General features: G+C 34.8%; 2 protein-coding genes across 6 annotated transcripts in view; one reads left to right on the plus strand and one right to left on the minus strand.

Moving 5' to 3' along the window:
* LOC138700260 (uncharacterized) overlaps nt 1-19810 on the minus strand; it is a 280196-nt gene that overhangs the window by 206639 nt on the left and 53747 nt on the right. The window lies entirely within an intron of this gene.
* Nucleotides 1-19810, plus strand: part of LOC138700263 (prohormone-2-like) — a 180795-nt gene that overhangs the window by 152317 nt on the left and 8668 nt on the right. For 3 of the 5 annotated variants that reach the window (XM_069826759.1, XM_069826760.1, XM_069826761.1), the window contains 5 exons: nt 990-1334; nt 5282-5369; nt 11644-11799; nt 13787-13893; nt 15425-15621. In XM_069826759.1, coding sequence (XP_069682860.1) covers nt 990-1334; nt 5282-5369; nt 11644-11799; nt 13787-13893; nt 15425-15621 — 893 coding nt within the window. The remainder of the gene's footprint in view (nt 1-989; nt 1335-5281; nt 5370-11643; nt 11800-13786; nt 13894-15424; nt 15622-19810) is intronic. The other 2 variants (XR_011332316.1, XM_069826762.1) reach the window with 2 other exon arrangements.

The raw sequence follows: 19810 nt of genomic DNA on the forward strand, positions 1-19810 counted from the left end.
GCCATCTAGGATACAATGGGTGAATCAGCAGACTTGTATCGATAACATCACTCAATTATCTAACAAAATTAATATTATTATCAGTTACAAACTTAAGTTGTTGGATTGTACCTAGAAAACCGTTGAATTTAAACTTTTATTGTTATGAGTTTCTGAACTGATTAAAGTTGCAACATTTGCTACCAAGCTGACGATATCTAACAGATATTTCATTGTGTTTTTTCATTAATAACTAAAAAACTAAGGCTTTTCGGATATATGTTTGTACGAACTTTGTTTCTTGTTTTGTTGTGAGGAACATGCCATCAAAGCTTGTCAAAGTATTTCTGAAACACCCTGTATAACAGATCTAATGTAAGTACCGATACTTGTAACTCACAATCAGTATTATTAATAAATGTTGTGTTCACACAGACAACAAAAATTAAGAGAGACCAAAATATGCATATATAAACTATGTTATTGTTCCACTGAAATTTCTTGTCTAAAAATCATGTTAACAAGTACAATAAATTTTATTTCCATTATAATTTTATTGTATGCATTGAAGATAAAAAATTGAAGTGAAATATCAGAATGTTCGCATTGTTTGGCAATAACTGTGATCAAAATCAAGTGAAAATAGGAAATTATTTATCAAGTTAATACTAGATCCAGGTAACTATGAAAAATGACAAGCATTACATATAACTTAAATGAATCCAAGGCATGCTCTAGAGTCAGAACTGCATGACGGCACTGAAACCTAAGTACAATATATTGAAACTGATTTTCCTTACTCAACAAAGAACTGTCAAACGAAATGAGGAAAAATAAGATTTGGCAATCCCAAGTTTGCATGAACTACTAGTTCCCTGATTATTTTATTTTTGTGTCGTAATATTTCCAAGCTTAACACGTAAACCTGACTGCATGAGATGCTCAACTGCTGATCCTGAACTATGAAAAGTGACAAATGTTTGACCAACATCCACATCAAATTGTTCCAGCCTCAAACAAGCAAGAAAAAGACGAAGAACTACCTACTGCTTTGCCAATCGCAATATCAAGCACTAGCAAGACATGGGAAAATGGAAACAAACTTGCTCACCATGAACAACACGGCAATGGAGGGAAAACAAATGCAAGAGGCAACATTAATTATCCTGGAGGACAAAGACCTCAATACCGCCAGGAATTAGGAAATGGAGATATGGCTGATCAGCAGGAAGATCATGGTCGCGGAAAAACTGTTTCACAATACGAGAAGGGTTATCAGTACGGCGTGGGCAAAGCAGCTCTCGATAAGCATGTAGAAAATGCTCTTCTCAAATCTGAGCTTTACGGTGATCCTGGTAAGTGATAAAATAAAGAGAAAATTTGTGGTTGCAAATTCTCTCGATCAGCATGATACCACACTACTTAAGTTCATTTCTGTATGAGTCATGGCATGATATAATTGAATATGGAACTTCAAAACACAGCTATAACAGATTTCTTTAACTTCCAACAGCTTCATTTGAAATAGTTATTTTGATTTTACCGGTATGAAAATGGCATATGGTATCTGATACGGATTTCAGAACAAGCATGATACCCGTTAATACCAGTATTCTTTTATACTCAACGTCAAGTGTCTCTATTATGTTTTTGTCACTCACTTTAAGAAAACGATTATAAATCACAACATACTAAATTGAACTGTTATCATAGATTTAAGTTAAGGACCATAAACCAGCTAACTTTTACACTAACTGAGCTGTAAATAACATCTTACTTCCTATAGTAAAATAACAAGTTTTGTGAATCGTAGAATTGGTGACATACTGAATCATGCAAACAATTAAAAGAAGAAAAATAATATCATTATTATCATCACAATCGTCTGTTTTTATTATTGCATTACTTAGTCATCAAACGCCTATGAAAATCTGAAAAGAACAGACAGTAAATAAAATCATATAGCCAGAGGCAGGTATTTATGGAGATTAATTTTATCATTTGTGTTTTTTTTTAATATTGGTGTCAGCGGAGATTGTTGGAGATTGATTTGTAGTCCTGGCGAAGATTAATGGAAATTTTGGAAAATACAATTATTTTGGAAATGGAGTATGAATATTACTTTCCAAATAATTAACATTAAAGGTTCGTTGGATTCTGCTAAAGGTGCGGTATGGCTAATGGACAATATTTGTTGGATTGATAATGCATTTAACACACATTAATTAAAAATGAAAAAAAAAAAAAAAAGAAAGAAACTTGCAGCCCTCAAATTAGCACTTTCAAATTTTAGTGAAATGTTGAATTCTCCGTCTTTTGAGTTCACTAATGTAATCAGAACACCTGGAATACCATGCAATGTAGCCTGCTTGGAGATATATAACAAATTCAAGTGAAAAAATAAATCCGAAAAAACTCAGAATATGAAATTCGCTATAAAACGACGTAATAATAATAATTCGCGAATGTGTTCATATTTCGCTATTAGAAGTCTATTTCGCGATTTGACGCGATTGTTTTATCCGCATATTATTAATCAGAATCACTTAATTCGTAAATATTAGTAAAAATCTATTGTATATCTATTATGTCGTGATTTTCGCGATCTCCTGCATATAGCCTATACAGAGTGTTTGTACCACTATGTTTTTATTTTAGTTGGTTATTTAACGACTATTATTCGGTTGAGAAGCTCTTATCATCCAGTCTGCTGTCCAAAAATCTGAAAGTTAGAATTTATAAAACAGTTATATTACCGGTTGTTCTATATGGCTGTGAAACTTGGACTCTCACTCTGAGAGAGGAACATAGGTTAAGGGTGTTTGAGAATAAGGTGCTTAGGAAAATATTTGGGGCTAAGCGGGATGAAGTTACAGGAGAATGGAGAAAGTTACACAACACAGAACTGCACGCATTGTATTCTTCACCTGACATAATTAGGAACTTGAAATCCAGACGTTTGAGATGGGCAGGGCATGTAGCACGTATGGGCGAATCCAGAAATGCATATAGAGTGTTAGTTGGGAGACCGGAGGGAAAAAGACCTTTAGGGAGGCCGAGACGTAGATGGGAGGATAATATTAAAATGGATTTGAGGGAGGTGGGGTATGATGATAGAGACTGGATTAATCTTGCACAGGATAGGGACCGCTGGCGGGCTTATGTGAGGGCGGCAATGAACCTTCGGGTTCCTTAAAAGCCATTTGTAAGTAAGGTTATTTAACGACGCTGTATCAAGTACTAGGTTATTTAGCGTCGATGAGATTGGTGATAGCGAGATGATATTTGGCGAGATGAGGCCGAGGATTCGCCAGAGATTACCTTGTATTCACATTACGGTTGGGGAAAACATCGGAAAAAACCCAACCAGGTAATCAGCCCAAGCGGGGATCGAACCCGCGCCCGAACGCAACTTCAGACCGGCAGGCAAGCGCCTTAACCGACTGAGCCACGCCGGTGGCTACCACTATGCTACAAACTTCTAGTGATCGGAGAGAGGAACAGAAAAAGCAATTTGTTACGAGAAACCTGTGTTCAGAAATGTATCATTTAACCATTATACACTATTAATGCAATTAATAAATATGTCTGTGCTATCTTGCACTAAGAGAAACTTTCGAAAAAATCTGTTGGTTCTGTTGCTTACCGTTTAGGCGCTTCAGTACCAGGCTGATATTTCGAGTACATCTGTCATTTAAGTACTACTACTTTTTAGAAGGTATATTTTTACTCTCAAGACCGTCAGTTTAGTTTTAACGTTATGGATTATATGGCTTAATAATTATCAAAGCTGGATGATATGCATTGCATTCTATGTATGGGGTAACTGTAAGTAGTGAAAGAGAAGCTAAGTGGATTTACCGGTAACGGTATCCACTATAACGTCACCTAAATGGTCGTTTTCCGGTACGACGGATTGGAAGAAGAGGTCCTATTGCTTGGCCTTCGTAATACCCAGATTTAAACTCGCTTGAATTTTTTTTCTTGTCGCGTCAAGTCAAAAGAAATGTTTACGAGATACTTGCTAATACCGAGGAGTAACTACTGGCAAGAATCTTGCTTGTCTGTGACATGATCCGAGCTCATTTGTTTTTTGTAACGGGTGCGACAGTCAATACTGTGACATTGCACTCTTTGTATTGAGACCGGGGGAAGCCAATTCGTACACATCCTCTAATCTAATGTAAGTTCCTGGAACAACTTTTAGTACTGTTTGATAAAAGAATATATTCATTACAAGTTAAATGAAGATAAAAAAAAAGCTTGCAGTAAAAATCATTGTGCTAGCAACCTTACATACAGCATTCATACATTGAAAACTAGTAACCTAGAATGCAGGGTCGGCTTCTACCGTATAAACTGTATGGTTCCAGACATGAATTCCTCATGACAAACTGTTCATTCTGATTCCCTCCAAGATCACTAGAAGTTGTAATTCAGCCATACGAACATTCTGTATATGAGTATAGCACAACTACTAAATATAATGTTAAAAACAGTAAGAGTATCATGTACATAAGCAAGCATAATCTACTATCCAACTTACAAAAGTATATTTTCAAACTATAGGATTGTTAATCACTTAATTACTTAAAAAATAACTCAAAGATTGAAAAAATTTCTTAATAACACCACCTGTTTCACAAAATATTTTATTTTGCACCAGTGACCAGTAGCTATTGGATTATGAACACCGTAACAACGTAACAGCTGCTGAAAAGATTTCGAAATTTTTATTATGGTCAAAAATATTGAAAAGACTTGTTGAAAATAATATGAACATACTTCTGGGGTGAAATAAGATTATCCTTGAGTGCTAGAATTGCAAGATAAAGAAACTTAAATCAATGCTGTCTTATAAAAACTTACAGACCGATTATTTAGTCCTGACAGCAGCTCAGCAACGCGAAAAAGGGGAATAGAAGTAGTGGGGAGAGCTCCGGAGTAGAGATACAGGCGAGCGGTCGGCAAAGGAATGCAGTACAGCCTAATTATACTAGGAACATACCGCTCTACCGCACGCATGACATCCGATCGCTCCGAAGACAAGCGAGTGACTAACCCAAACACCTTTTGGCGTAACTAAATGGACTCGCCTGACCCAGGCGCACATCTCCGGCGACTGTCAGGACTAAATAATTGTACTGAACTCTATGTAAATGCTCATTTTTTATTTGCACATTTTTAATGTATAGAAATTAAAAAATATTTACTGTTAATATCGTTACAAACTTTAAGTTTTGTTAACAATATCTGAAACTTCACATTTGAAATGAGTCTGCATGTTCTTAACTCTTTCCAGGTTCAGTAAATCAATACCGCTACTATGGTGGATCAAGTGAAAGGAAACGTAACCAACATCTCTCCTATCCACCACCATCAAAGCGAAGGTGAGTATAACAAGCAGACAATTTTAAGATAGTTTCTTGGCTTCTTTTGTGGAAAAAACGAAATGTTGTTGTTTAGTCAACTGTCTGAAGACAGGTCTGAACCTCACACGTGACACCAACAAGGCATTACTCATGAGACAACTAGGTAGGGGGTAGGGTGGCCAGTTCCTTTCCCCCTCCATTGCATACATCGCTGATTAGATAAATATTACACTAATCAGACTTCACATGTATACAAACAATATTGTTCTTCCCCTGACATACATCGTCAAGTGAGTTATACTGCCTAATAATAGATGTACCCTACATATCAGTCAGAACCTCAATCAGAGGTAAAACGAAATTTGTAGACCACAACGAGTTTACACAAAATGCCTCTGAAAATAGCTGAACAAACTTGTATCAAATGTTAGTCGTCCTTGATGCTCGAGTAGTTAAAATGTTTGCTTTAAGATCCAAGATTCGCGGTTCAAACACAATCGATGGTTATGGAATATAAGGATAAAAAACGTTAGAATGACTTCTTTCGGAAAAAATTAAAGTTATGAATATTACCGTAAAACTAAGATGCTGGTGCCGTAGATTTAGAGCACATTAAGGGGTTAGATGCAGCTTACAGCTGTAACATTTTTGGAAAGGTTCAACATTTTTTCCTCCATTATTGTATCTTGTACAATAATGAAAATTGGTATGTGTAAAACACTGTCCTTCTGCTATATGAAATAGTAATATACGTTACAAGAGCGGTATGTTGACGTTTTCATGGTCGAGGAAAAGATTGAAAAAGCGAAACGTAGTTGAGCTTTTTTAATATCCGAGAACATGAAAACAAACATACCGCTCGTGTATCGTACATTATTTTGTGCGAAGATCGTTTATTACATACCTGAAAGACGAATTTCTAATTAGTTGCAATGAAATCTCCATGTTGGTTTCTGTTTAATGACGGCAACTTCGGGAAACCAAAATATCTGTCTTCAACATTGTTGCTATAAAATGTTTTCTGTGTTTATTATACTCCAGCAGGCCGTGATATACGTCTGTCTTTTTTTTCCCCCAGTCTATAAATGCGAACTTAAAACAAAGGGTAAGGTTATGTAATGATTTATTTTTCATTTTAATATTTTAACAATATTATTTATATAACATATTGCAGTAATAACATCGGCATCTGGAATCTTGTTGATTTTTTCACGGCTTCCTTAATGTTACTTGTATCAGGAATGCAATAAGTTTCGTGAAGTAGTAGAATTTACTTAATTTTTGAAAATATTTAAAAACAATAATTAACATTGCAATTTAGGTGAAATTGCAGTGGTAAGTTTCCAATTTATAATTATTACTATGTTAAACGTCTCTAAAAATAATATGTTAAAAGCCTAAAGCAGTAAAATGAATGTCGCGCTTAAGCGGTAAGAAGAGGGAAATTGTTATGTGTGTTACGTTGGGAATACTGAATGCGGTATTTCACACTTACCGCGTATTGGTTCTGTGCGGAAAACAAGCAAATACGCACGATCTCGCACAAAAAATATATATTTTTACGATTTAAAAAATATTTATATATATATATTTTTTTTCAAAATTAAAAATAATGACAATTTACTGTGCAGTGATGAAGAGTTTCCCTCATAACTCATAAATTTGTTAACTTTTTCATGTTCTCTCTCTTTTATTTTATTGCTGAAATTCATTTTTACAATGTCATGCTCTTTCAACTACATTCCTTAATAAATTATATATATTTTTTATTAGAAGAAAATAATGATATTTGACTATTTTTAAATGAATTTATTTTTTATCAGACAATCTATCAAAGTTAGAAAAGTGATCTTGCATCATATTATCATATTGTAGATATGACATGCATAAATACACACAAAAAATGTCATCACAGAATGTTGGATAGTTTTAACTGCTGGCCATTTTGTTCTAATTGGAAAATATTAATAAATGCAAATAGCTAAATATCATCTCAAAATACACCTATGTTCTTCTTTTACTTGTTTTCACAACACAAATTTTCCATGTCACTTCGAATTTCACTGTTTGCTAACGCACAACAGTTACACTTGTTGTTTTTATATTTTGGTTTACATTGATACCACTCATAATCATGTGATCCTATTATACGATACCGCTTCTCTGAGACATATTTATCTACCTTTTGTCGATTCCAATGTTCACTATAGAATCTGATTTGCTTACTTGCGGACCACTGCTGTCCTATGGAGAGAAATGGAACTAACGAAATAGAGTACTCGTTACAACATTGGCCAAGGTGGTGTGAAAAAATTACGTAATTCTTGGGCAATGTTATTGTTATCAACATAGTCCAACAATGTAGGATATTATCCTAAATGACCTGGAATTAATGTTATTTCTCAATATAGCTGTTTACTTACACCGACCATTAAATAGGACAATGTAAAGCATATTTATGTAAAACAAGACAACGGAACAGATCACAGGGCCCAAAGCAATGAATTAAAAAAACAAGAAATTAAAACATGATTTCATTGTAAGTAGAGGTACAGAATATTTTTATAAATTACAATTACCAACCCCACCCCTGACATTTTTTATGAACTTAATTTTTTTTCTAGAGTTCTTCTTTTAAGGCAATTGTGCTGTACCGCAAAGATTCCTAAAATACCTGAGATTTCCATAGCTGAAACTTTCGTTCAAAATACGTGGCAACAAAGGAAGTTTAAATAAGGGAAACTCGGCTAATTCCGCAGTACGGGTAATTCCGCAGTAGTGCATATATGATTTTACTGCGGCTTTACAATAGCATGAACATAAGTTTTGAGAGGCTGTCAGCAAGAGACATGTCCTCTGCAGTGATATAGAAAAAAAATCAAGGATATTGGTTTACATCTCTGTCGGCAATACAGTGAAACATCAAAAGTTGGCTGTTTTTCGTGTTTTACTACACAGCTGTGAAGAAAGTGAGCATTGTTACATATAAATTGTTCCTTTCATGTTACTTTCATAATCTATTTCATAATTATTTACGACTGCGGAATTAACCAAGTCCTATTGCGGATTTATCCGCACTGTTTCGGAATTACACGAGTTGTTATTTTTCTACTGTAGTGTATGTGCAACTAAATATATTTGCATTTTAATAGGTCTCTTTATCTCATTTGGTAATGAAAGGTTTCGTCCATGTCTAGATACCTAGATAATATTTTTCAATAAACATTTTGATAAAAATATGATAATTTACTTCTTAATGTTGCGGAATTAGCCGAGTCTCCCCTATACTCGTAGAATATGTTGAATGGATTACATTATCCTACAGAACTTTATTCATAAACCTTGTCCCAGACAAGACTTATAAACAGGGAAAGGATTTATATGTAAATACATATTTACTTATAAAGCTAATATAATTTATATTTTGCATTATCTTTATGTTTCACAATGTGTAGGGTTGAAAAATCCTACTTTTATTTTCCATATTTTTCCATATTTTAGAGTTTAGTACATATTTTCGTTAATTTCCATATATTTTCCATATTTCATATAAAACAGTCCATATTATATTAGGTTTAACAATAAAACAAAACAAAATTCCATTAACTTTTAAAAATACATTTCAACAATAGAGATTTAAACACATGTTCAGTAATCCCTTTAACATCAGAGTTATTTGAAAATTAGCAGTCCTATCAACAATGGGAAAGTAAGTTACAAAACTGTATTAATTTAATTTAAAATTTTTAACAGACTTCAGTTGTGCAGCTCAACAGTTAAATGCCAGTCAGAGTACACATAGGTTCAGTTTTGTAAATCATACTATAAAGACGGTAAATATGCCAAAAGTACGTCATTCAGTCAATTTAAAATCAAAACTAACAAGTTACATTTCAGAATTTAAAGAAGATGGTTTATCAACTGACAATAAAATATTATTTTGTAATTTGTGTCAGTGTGCAGTATCATCTACACAAAAGTTCCTGGTGCAACAACACATTACAACTAGTAAACATCAGGCCAACAAACAACTAAATTCCAAGCAGAGACAATTGTTTTTAACACAACCAACAACATCGAATGTAAGATCTGAGTTTAACATCGACCTGTGCCGTTCTCTCATCTCTGCTGATATTCCTCTCTACAAACTAAAGAATAAGGTCTTCAGGGAATTCCTTGAAAAATATACTCAACATACAATCCCGGATGAGTCAACACTTAGGAAGACGTATGCTCCATCCATCTACGATGAGACAATACAGAAGATAAGAGATGAAATTAAAGATAGTTCAATTTGGGTTTCCATTGATGAGACTCCCGACAAAGAAGGTAGACTTGTTGGTAATGTAGTTATCGGTTTGTTAAGTGAACAATATTCTGAACGAATTCTTTCACATTGTGATGTTCTAGACAAGTGCAATAACAAAACTATAGTTAAACTGTTCAACGAAGCTATGGGTATCCTGTGGCCAAAGGGTATTATGTACGATAATGTGTTATTCTTTATTAGCGATGCTGCCCCTTATATGGTCAAAGCTGGACAAGCATTATCTGTTGTATATCCTAAATTGACTCATTTTACTTGTGTGGCGCATGCATTTCATCGTGTGGCAGAAGTGGTCAGAGACAATTTCCCTAAAGTAGATTTGTTGATTTCATCAGTGAAAAAAGTATTTCTCAAAGCTCCCAGTAGAGTTAACGTGTTGAAAGAAATGTACCCTGAAATTCCATTGCCACCAAAGCCAATTTTAACTAGATGGGGTACATGGCTAGAAGCAGTTGAATATTATGCCGAACATATAGACTCTATTAACAATGTTCTCCTTGCATTGGACTCTGAAGATGCAGTCTCAATTGATACTGCGAAAACAGTTACCTGTGACATAAGTGTGAAGAATGACTCAGCTCACATTCAGCATACATTTTCATGCATCATAAAAACGCTCAAAAGTCTCCAAAATAGGCACCTTTCACTATCTGAAAGTTTTGAAATTATAAATAGTACTGTGGAACAACTGAATCGTGGTAGAGGTAAAGTTGCAGATGCAGTAAGAGCTAAGGTGGACACTGTACTTTCAAAAAACCCTGGATATGAAGAACTACAAAAGGTTGTTGCTGTGATGAGTGGTGAATCAACAGTGAAGATTAACTTGGACTTATCCCCAGCAGACATTGTGAAATTGAATTATGTACCAGTTACTTCTTGTGACGTCGAACGCTCTTTTAGTCAGTATAAATCTATCCTCAGAGACAATAGAAGAAGATTCACTTTTCAGCACTTGAAAGAAATGTTTGTAACCTATTGTTATGGTAACAGACAATAAAAATTGTGTTTTGTTGAAACTACATTGGAAGATAAGGTACGTCCATTATATTTTTTGTTTAGTTTGATTAAAATGTACCAATATTTAACGTACATAGTCATTTTTTTATAATTTTAAGTCCATATTTAATTCCATATTTTGGTAAAAATCCATATTTAATTCCATATTTTGGTAAAAATAACTACATATATATTTACATATTTCATATATTTTTAGTCCATATAAATCCGTTCCCTGCTTATAAATAAAGCCTTGTGTTTATTATTAATATTTATCATATAAAAGTAATGAGTTGGGATTTTAGAGGATTTACACAAATTATATACAGCTGTTATTTTTTAAATTCAATGCCAGTTTTTGTATAATGTTTTCAACACCTTCATTGTAACTTGTTTATCTGCATTTTCCTAATCCACATTTTCTCAAACTTTCCATCTTCAACTCCTGAATTTATTCTATAACTTACATATTACCAGTGCTGTTTTTTTCTGGAAAAAAGTTTACCGGAACTCTATCGTTCGATCACATTGTACAACAAAAACGTAGGTTTAAAAATATTAGGTCTACATACCTTATATTACAATAAGTTCCAAACGGAGCTCATCAATTTTAAGCATAACGGAAATTTTGCGATTTCGAGCTATAGTTTCAGGATCAATAACGGAAGATGGCAGCACTAGATTGCATGAGTTACTTTTGCACCAACGATAATAATGAAAAAATGTAAACTCTTGGATTCGGCAGTGGCGGCAATTTTAATTTTCAGTTTCGCTTATAAAATATATCTCGTTGGAATTTGTAATGGCAAAAAGTTTACGGGAATGCGTTCCGGCTGAAAAAAGCGCTGCATATTACTTCTTTACTACAATTTGTGTTACAATATGTAGAAAATATTTAACATAACGAATGCTTAAATTTGTCTCCATAAAACAATGAATTTTTCACGCATTATACGATTCTATTTTCAGCTATCAGCCTGAGATGCCTTTTGTACTGCCTACTGACGACCTCACAAGCAGTCGATCCAGACTGAAGCGTGATCTTGGACTTGATCCTGAGGATGTCCTCACTGTCCTGTCATTGTGGGAAGCTGAACACCGAGCCAAGGCTGAGAGTAATCCAGGGTAAAACATGATATCCATTAACATGAAAAAAAAATTGCGATTGTTCTGAACAAAATGTACTATTTTAGTAGAGTCATCAAAACTGAATTGATATCTGCACCGTCCACACCTGTAGAGTAACGGTCAGCGCGTCTGGCCGCGGAACCAGGTGGCCCGGGTTCGAATCCCGGTCATATAAACATATGCCCGAAGATCCTTAGTTTTTTAGTTATTAATGAAAGAACATAATTAATTAATTTATTTATTTATTTTCCTAATAAATGTAACATAAAATATAATATAAACAGAAAAACTTTAGCTCGCCACTGAAAGAGTAGAACTGGTGCTCAGGAGCGGATTCCTGAATTGAAATTAAGAAGTACCTATATAATAAATTTGTCTTATGTACTACGCAATATGTCAGCTTGGCAGCAAGTGTTGCAACTTTAATCAATTCAGAAACTCATTACAAATGTTGAAAATGTTCTCCTCTTGCGTCCACTTTCAATGTTATGGTCCGGTTTCTTCAACCTTTGTTAAATTATAACAGTATGTTATTCCATTTTAACTGTAAACTTAACAGTTGAAGCATTTCTTCAATTACTGTTAGTACTGTTCGCTTTCAACTTAGATCTGTTTGTTTGTTTATTCTCTTTAATTGGTTTATACTGCGAAATAATTGCCAGCAGAAGGTTTCTTTCGAACGAAGATAAATTAGTCCCACGATTTCTTTTTGTTCCAGTGTTTTCCATTTCATAACAGCAATAGCAATACACCGCTCCACGCTATTGTGATACAGACGAGGAAAGAAGCAGAAATCAAACCTGAGAGAATAGAAAGACTTCTATCCTCTCTGAATCAAACAACGGAAACAAGCGAGAATCGCAATTGTCAGAGTTTTGAAAACAGAATTGAGTCTATACTTGGTTATAGGTTATGGTTAAACTCTAGAATCTCTGGTCCTAACAGAGAGTTAACAAACAGAATGTTAAAATGTGAAATGTAAAGTTGAAGAAACGCAATATTTTTAACAGCAATTCATACTTTTAACTTACAGTTAATTAACACTGTGTTAGGTGCATTTTAACAAAGGTTGAAGAAACCGGGCCTATGAGTTTCTGAATTGATTAAAGTTGCAACACTTGCTGCCAAGCTGACAATATCTAACATGCTGCATTATGTTCTTTCATTAATAACTAAAAAACTAAGGATTTTCGGACGTATGTTTATATGAACTTTTTTCCTTATTTTATTGCGAGGAACATGACCCCAAGGTTTGTCAAAGTATTTCTGAAACACCCTATATTTAAACCATCACATAATCCACAAGGTCAGCTACGTGTAACATATTACAATCCATATAACAGTGAAGACTGCTGCCTCTTTACATCAGTTACATCCCTAGGTTACGCTAAGATAGCAAACTCTCACAGCCCAGGCATTTACAGAGCGAGCATGCTCCGTCTTTAGATGCTAGCTTATCTTCTTTCTCGCGGGACATATTCCAAGCATTTGAAAACACTTGCAGGTCACTCAGTATATCTAGCAATCATGTATGGCAGCAAAAAGGAGAGCTACTCGCTGGAAGATACAATTTGATTTATAAAAGACATTGAGGCAAATCCTAACAAAACGAAACTGTAATTGCAAAAGGTTTGTAAAATGGATAATTAAGATAAATATTAAAGTCTGTGTTCATGATTGAAGAAAAAATTTCATAGTAAATGTATGCACTGCATTTAAACATTAAAATTTTAGTTATTTTATATTGATTGAAACACATTTGCACAAGATAAAATAATTCTTAAATGCTCCCAGCTGTGCTCTATTGAATTGATTTCTAGTAATTCGAAAATTATCTTATATTCAAATCTCACTTATGCGTAATTCTGAACTATGCGTAATTTATGCCATTCTCCTTCAGTTACGTATAACCGAAGTTTTACTGTAATTAATTAGGTAGACTAGTGTAAAAGTTACTCAATAATGTTGGTTTCTTTAATCACAGACTAGATCCTTCTTGGTTCACCTATTATGGACTGGATACTGCAGAGCCTTTTAGAGATGATGAAGATGAGGGAGAAGAAGATGAAGAAGACACCTCTCCAATTGATGGTAAATTTACTTTTTTTTACAGTAACTGGCTTGCATTTGCATATATTACGGGTACATTTAGAAATAATGAAAATCTAGATTTCCCTGGATGCACTACGAAATGCCCAAGAGAAGTGGGAAAATCTCGCATTAATGTTCGGCTTTTGTCTGGGCATATCTCTAAATGACACGACCTCATCACTGAAATCAAGTACCATAAGAAAAGAAAATTCCTTATTTAATCAAAATAACATGAACGAACCTCACACGGAATGCATTTGACAAAAAAAAAATGCACATATACAGGGTGTTTGCGAGGTGGTGTTACAAACTTTCAGGGATGATGGCGAAGATACATGTATCAATTTGAGATAAGGAACCCTGGTCCAGAAAGACGAGTCGAAAATTCAAGCAAAAATAGTTCTGTGGAAATGAAATAATTTTATTCCTCTGTATACCTTATTTATGTGTATTTATCTTACATCGTATGACTTGAGGCTTTCCCGGCGTTTGATGTAGAATAACTCTTCTCGGGTTCTCAGCCAGGTGAGTTGGAGATTAGCTTCCAAGCTTTCGACGGCTAGCTCTGCCATCTTCTTCAGGGACGTCCCTGAAGAAGATGGCAGAGCTAGCCGTCGAAAGCTTGGAAGCTAATCTCCAACTCACCTGGCTGAGAACCCGAGAAGAGTTATTCTATATCTGTACATCTTACACATACTGTATTCATCTGACGTTGTCTACTTACAGTATTCCATTCTGAGGGATGGGGACAAGAAACTACACTAAAGCAATGTAGATAGCGTAATGTGTAATGGACATGGTCGGTCCTCGTATGCACGTCTGTAGACAGCAGTGTATGTGTACAAGTTGCAGTGTCCAGTGGATCAGTCCTAGTGAAATGGAGGAGTACATGAGAGTGGAATAAGCAGACCTGATTTTCGAATACGGATGAGTCAATGGGAACAGTAGACAAGCTCACAGATTGTAACCGGCCAACTACCCACGTAGGAGACATCCGGCCCATATAATTTTTCCACGACTGTTCCAAAGGTTAAGGGAAGGAGGGCACGTGGTGCCAAATTACAATTCCATTTCCACACAACTATTTTTGCTTATAACTTTCGACTCAGTCATTTCCGGACCATGGTTCCTTATCTCAAATTGATACATGTATCTTCGCCATCATCCCTGAAAGTTTGTAACACCACCTCGGAAACACCCTGTAGAAGTACATGAATTTTCCTAAAGTCGGTCACTTAGTGATTAGCCTAGGCAAATCATGATATATGTTGTCACGTCTACTGTGTTCACAATTCGGAATTTACTTCGTAACATAGATAAACATAGTGGGAAAATTAATAGCCAGAGGGAAATCCAATAAATTCTAAACTTAGATTTGTTGCTTCCAAATGATTTCTCATTACTACTAGTATTAATATTCTTCTGAACCTCATTAACAAGTAGAGATGTTGAAAGGCTTAGACGTCATCTTCATGAAACAAAGTGAAAAAGCAAAGGCCAATAGTAGAGAACTTCAATGTGTTTACTTGAGGTGGATGGCTGGAAGGGCCAGTTGCACACCCTTCAAGTACCCCACATCGATACCGGTTGGAGAGACGAGGTGGATATTACTACCCAATGCTGACATCCCCTCAGCAGTACCCATTGTACCCTGCACAAAAGCGGGACAGCAGCCAATGGGGAGGGTTTGCAAAGGACAAGAGATTCATGGTCTCCAGGAAACGACAAGCAAGTATTCATCATCACAAAAAAGTTATTGCATGTGTAGCTAGTGCATGTGCTTAAAAACTTGAGTACATCTCCAGAAACACAAGAACAAGTACAACCATAAAGTACCAAATCTTCAATTCCAGCATGCGCATGCACTATTGCATATCACACAGACTTTCGTCATTGTGTTATGAGTAGGCTTCGAGACTTCGGACCCGATAGAGCAGTTCAGTGGGAAATCTGCATAACGGCGTACTGAGTATAGTGGTAAAGTGTACAATGGGTGGGGGTACTGTAGAATGAATGCCAACAAATACGCAAAGGAAAACGCTCTGGATTTGAAGGTTCTAATGAATAATTTGGTTTTCATACAAACCCATTTTCAAACTGTATCTGAAACTATTACACGGTTAGAAAAGTCAGAGCAAGAGATGCCGGAAGCCCTCAAATTAGTTGAGGAAATGACACAGAATTAATGAGACACCAAGTACACCGGTTACTGAACGTGTAAAACAGAAGTGGAAATCAATTTTATGTAAAAATAACAGATATGGTGCATTGTGTAATAGAAACAGCAAATTAGTGGACATAGAGTCACCCGAGAATGAAGGACTGTCTCTTAGAGACTGCAGTGATGTTAGGTTTTTTCGTTTTGCTCCTATCACGTCACGCGACGTAGAGCGCAGCTTTCTACAGTACGAACTTTGGCAGATAGACGAAAAAAAATTACGTTTGAGACACTGAGAATGTATCTTGTAGGTGCATTGCAATTCGGTACTGTAACTGCACTTCCTAAAGACGACCAATAGGATAAATGAAGAAATTAAAATTGCTACATGCTTATTTCTACCATTAACACTGTGTATAATTAAACACAAATGCTTATAAAAGACAGGAGAATAAATGTTTTTCACATCTTTTGACATTATCATTGTGTAATGTATATTTGATATCAGAATGTACATATGTGTGTTTCCCCATACTACCGTACTCTACTCTAAATAGCAACGTTGTTACCTCAACACATCTCTATCTACCTGCAGCGAGTCAACAACCTATAGTACATGCACAGCAAACTTATTGTGTCGGGTCCAAAGTCTCGAAGCCTGGTTATGAGGGACTGAAACAATGGAAACAGCTCATCATGACACAGACTTATCAGAAGCTAGAGGAAGTCATGGGAGAAAACGTTTTGTTTCTGTGCTTCAATACTGGAACACACAACATTCTGTAACATGCATACATTATGGAAGACATAAAATGTGAATATTTAAAAAGAATCTTAAGCAGGCTCACACTGCAGTGCTGTCTGTTGAAATTTTGAAGAAGAAATCAGAACTAATAAAAGAGTAAAATGCAATGTATTGTATCAAGTAATCCAATGGAAGAGTTTATTGCTGAAATAAGAAAGAACAGAAAAAAACTTTTTCTTCAGAAAGTGTGTCCTTGGAAGCTATTTAATTGACATTCTTTTTCATATTTCATTAGTTAATTTAATTACATATATCATGAGTAGACGATGGAACTTTATGCAATTGCATGTTTTTATTAATTTGGCATATTGAAAAAGTAAAAATGGGCCTTTGCCGATTATGGTTTTTACGTTCCAATGAAACCAACTTTATTTTGCATAAATGCACATTTCAAGGGGTTTTCCTTTTAAATGCAGTATACTTTTATTTAGCATTTTTAAACGCATATATTAATATATTTTCTTGTTTTGCCCGATTTATTTATTTATTTATTTATTCTGGTGTAGTTAAGGCCATCAGGCCTTCTCTTCCACACCACCAGAAATACAAATACAATAATAGAAATAAAAAGGAAATAAAATATAAATACACTATAAACAAAGTAAATCCACACAAAACTATACACAGGTTGCAGTCACACAAACTTTAAATGAGTGATTAAGTATCATAATTATGTTATTATAATTATAATTATAATTAATTGTATCCTAACTAATTAACTAACATAGGCCTAAACATGAAACTTGCAATTTTAATCTAGAATAAAAAAAACCACAAATCAACACTTCTAGCAATACCTAAAAAGCATTAAATAAGACAAAATTTTCCAATTTAATTTTGAATTGTGATAAAGTCTGGCAGTCCCTGACGTCATTAGGTAACGAATTCCAGAGGCGAGGTATTTCTACAGTATAGGAGGATGAGTATAAAGACGTTCTATGATGAGGGATAGAAAGAAGTGCGTGATGCCGGTTTCGAAGAGTTGTAAGAAATTGAAAGCGCGATAACAGATTATTGTCTAATTTCAAAATTTCTCTCGGTTAAAAATAAGAATAATGTCCAGGAAATATAAATAAAAATAATACTGTTGAGGACATGAAATTGCTGTGACGACAATGGATACTTATCCCTAGTGTATAAGTTGTGTAGTCTTCTACTTTAACATAAGACTACCTCTGTGTACATACTAACTGTATAAGTGTAAAGTTTCAGGAGCCAGGGCGAAAATACGAGTCCCCTAGGTATCATTCAGGCTTTTACTTTGATTTTATCGAACTAAAAATGAATGTATTTAGACACCTGCGACAATAAAGTCACGTACTGTTGATGTCATGAAACTGCTGCGAAAGATAAAAGACTCACTCAGTAAAGCAGTGCCTGCAAAATTCAAGCAAATTTAAGAGAATAATCCTGGCTCTAAAGAAATGATCCAAATTGATGACATTCTCAGTGGAAAGTGTGAAACAGTTACTGACATTTGAAATATTTCTGCTTACAAGTATGCACCAGTCACATTACGTGACGTCGAGAGATCATTCTCGAAATTTAAACTAATTCTGACAGATAAGAGGAGAAGTTTCACAGTAGAGAATCTAGAAAAATCGTTTACTGCCATAATAATTACGTGAAAGGCAAAGAAAGTTAAAGAAGTTGGAGAGTTATAGATTTACCTACCAATTCAAATATGTTTAAAATCAGTAATTAATATGTTTATGCTCGACCATGCCGAAATGTAGCAATTATATACCTGGTAGTAGCCCTTTAATGCACCTCATTAAAGTACACCTACGGTCTTACTAATAAAAACTCTATATACAGACGTTTAACTGTCTTATATTTATACAATGAGTAGCTCGTTTATAAGTCGTGTGTAAATTCCTTACTAATAATCAGTACATACGTCGTGTATAACAGTATAACTGTTACACAGCTACGTCATAGTTTCGTCATTACTTCCTTACGAAAGGTAATGGAATATCTGAGGTTCTCTATTGCATCCGGTAGAGCGCTGTAGTGTGGCGTTTTAAATATCGATAGTACAACTGGCTCTAATCGATTACCACACTATATTTTGGTCAAAGAGTACAAGCTACAGCAATATTATTCTAATAATTCTATGATCTTTGGTTTGTTCTTCTGTGGTTACAAGGTAACCATCATCATAAAATGACAGTCGATACGAACAGCTGTTAGAGGGGCGGCCATTTTTTCGCTATATACAACGCTTAAACAAGGGGTTTCGTGTATATAACTACTGCAAAGCAATTCCCATTGTATAGTTACAGCCTGTTTATACGTCCATAGCTTATTCAAGGTTTATTAGCAACGTTTTCTGTCTCAACTCTGGATAAGTCTGGTATAAAAACTATACACGGTTTATTAGTAAGACTGCTATTCATTATAGTTCAGTTGTTTAGCCAATCAGAAATCACCATTGTAGCATTATAAAAGCGCAAGTATCGATTATTTTCGGATATGAAATCGAAAGACAACTAGCAAAACGTCACGGAGCCTGGAAATCCAATACTGTCGCAGAAAGTTATGTTCTGTTACTATAATAATTAGCATTAATTGTAAATAATATTCAAATAAATTCAATTTGTCATCTCGTTTTTCAATTCTAAATCAATTTTCAGTTTATATCAAGATTAATATTCATGTTATTCTCTAGATTATATATATGAAGGTCAATGACATTCGTTCCTCGGAAAAAATCAATACTTTCGCGTCTACGCACATCTCACAATTTAGAAGGTCAGTTCCGGCGCCTATAATGGTAATTAAGACGCTCGTATGAAAATTATGAAACTCGCTTGCGCTCGTTTCATAAACAAACATACTCGTGTCTTAATTACTACCATTATAGGCTCGTTGCATAATGTACTATTCTGTTGTTGTTGTTGTTGTCTAGTGCCTTGCATTTGGCAATGAAGCCATTAGCAGTTGTGCTTTCC

Source organism: Periplaneta americana, chromosome 5 (assembly GCF_040183065.1).
Source record: "Periplaneta americana isolate PAMFEO1 chromosome 5, P.americana_PAMFEO1_priV1, whole genome shotgun sequence".
NCBI lineage: Eukaryota > Metazoa > Arthropoda > Insecta > Blattodea > Blattidae > Periplaneta > Periplaneta americana.